Below are 1294 nucleotides of genomic sequence, written 5' to 3' on the forward strand. Positions count from 1 at the left end.
AAATGAGTCCCTTGAGTAAAATGAAAGGGAGAAGCTTGAACCAAATCCTATTAGCACAACAATGCTAAAAAGGAGGAAGCTTGAGCTTGATGCTGTTGTTTACAATATTGACAACAATTTGATAGGCTTTGGCTAAGCATATTAGTTTCAGCTTTTCCTTTTTGTCAATTTCAAATCAATGCTCTCATTAGTGTATTTTCCAGGAAGACAACTTTGGTTGGAGTTCGCAGACTTTTGGAGGAAGATCTTGGACTTGATAAAAATACTCTCGATCCTTTTAAGAAGTTAATAAGTGAGCAAATAGATCAGGTGGAAAAATTCTTCTGAATATATCTGAACTTGTGAATGAAAGCATTTAATTTCCATATTCATCAAATTTTGGTGTTGTCTAGGTACTGAATTCAGGCAGAGTTTCTAAGAATGCTAATCATGTTAAGAAGAAAAGCTCTGAGAAATCTCAAAATAAAACATCACAAAAGATAAGCAGTGAAAAAGGTTCTGACTCCTCAGATGAGGAAAGTGACAAGGAAAAAGACAGAGTAAAATCAAGGAAGCAGGCTGCTCCAAGGGAAAAGGATAAGAAACGTAAAAGGTCCAACAAAGATAGCAATCCCGCTGTCTCTGGCAAGAAGCAAAGCATGCGCGAAAAGAGGCCAAAAGAGGAATATATTGATTCTGATAATGATGGAAGTGTATCTGAAGATGGTCAATCTCAATCATCTGTTGGAAAACCTGTGAAGGTTAGTCTTTCATTTCTCTGTACCTAGATTTCATTTTACAAATACGTGCAGGTATATGCTTTATCCACTGAATCTTCGTACTTAATTTTGGTATGCAGAGAAAAGAACAATCAACTCCTGGATATGGAAAACGAGTTGACCATCTGAGATCAATAATTAAATCATGTGGAATGAGGTTGGTGTGTTTGGAAGTCTGTGTTCAAGTTGTCATTATCAACCTCTTATGACTGCATCTCATTTTCTCAATTGAAAATGAACAGCGTTGCTCCTACAGTTTACAAGAAAGCCAAGCAAGTACCTGACAACAAACGAGAAGCCTTTTTAGCAGAGGAGTTGGAAGGAATTCTCAAAAGAGAAGGACTACCTAGCAATCCTTCTGAGAAAGGTAACTGTAATATTTTTCCTTACTACCTCTTATTCTTGATAACTCCCTCGCCCAACTTGGTACTCCCCGTGATTCTTGGATCTAACGCCGATCTGGCTCTAGTTTTGCTTGCCATCCCTCGGTGTTCATGTCAAGGGCAATGATCACAAGAGTCATTAATGGACTCTAT

The 1294-nt window shown here is 37.8% G+C and overlaps 1 protein-coding gene across 1 annotated transcript; it reads left to right on the forward strand.

Annotated features, from left to right (window-relative positions):
* Positions 1-49: 49 nt before the first annotated feature.
* On the forward strand, positions 50-1294 carry LOC111385553. The gene is made up of 4 exons (XM_023009955.1): positions 50-309; positions 393-740; positions 839-915; positions 1001-1294. The coding sequence occupies exons 2-4, from the start codon at positions 639-641 to the stop codon at positions 1266-1268; spliced, it is 447 nt and encodes a 148-aa protein (XP_022865723.1). The 5' UTR covers positions 50-309; positions 393-638; the 3' UTR covers positions 1269-1294.

The sequence above is a fragment of the Olea europaea genome, unplaced genomic scaffold (genome assembly GCF_002742605.1).
Source record: "Olea europaea var. sylvestris unplaced genomic scaffold, O_europaea_v1 scaffold32011, whole genome shotgun sequence".
Lineage (NCBI taxonomy): Eukaryota > Viridiplantae > Streptophyta > Magnoliopsida > Lamiales > Oleaceae > Olea > Olea europaea.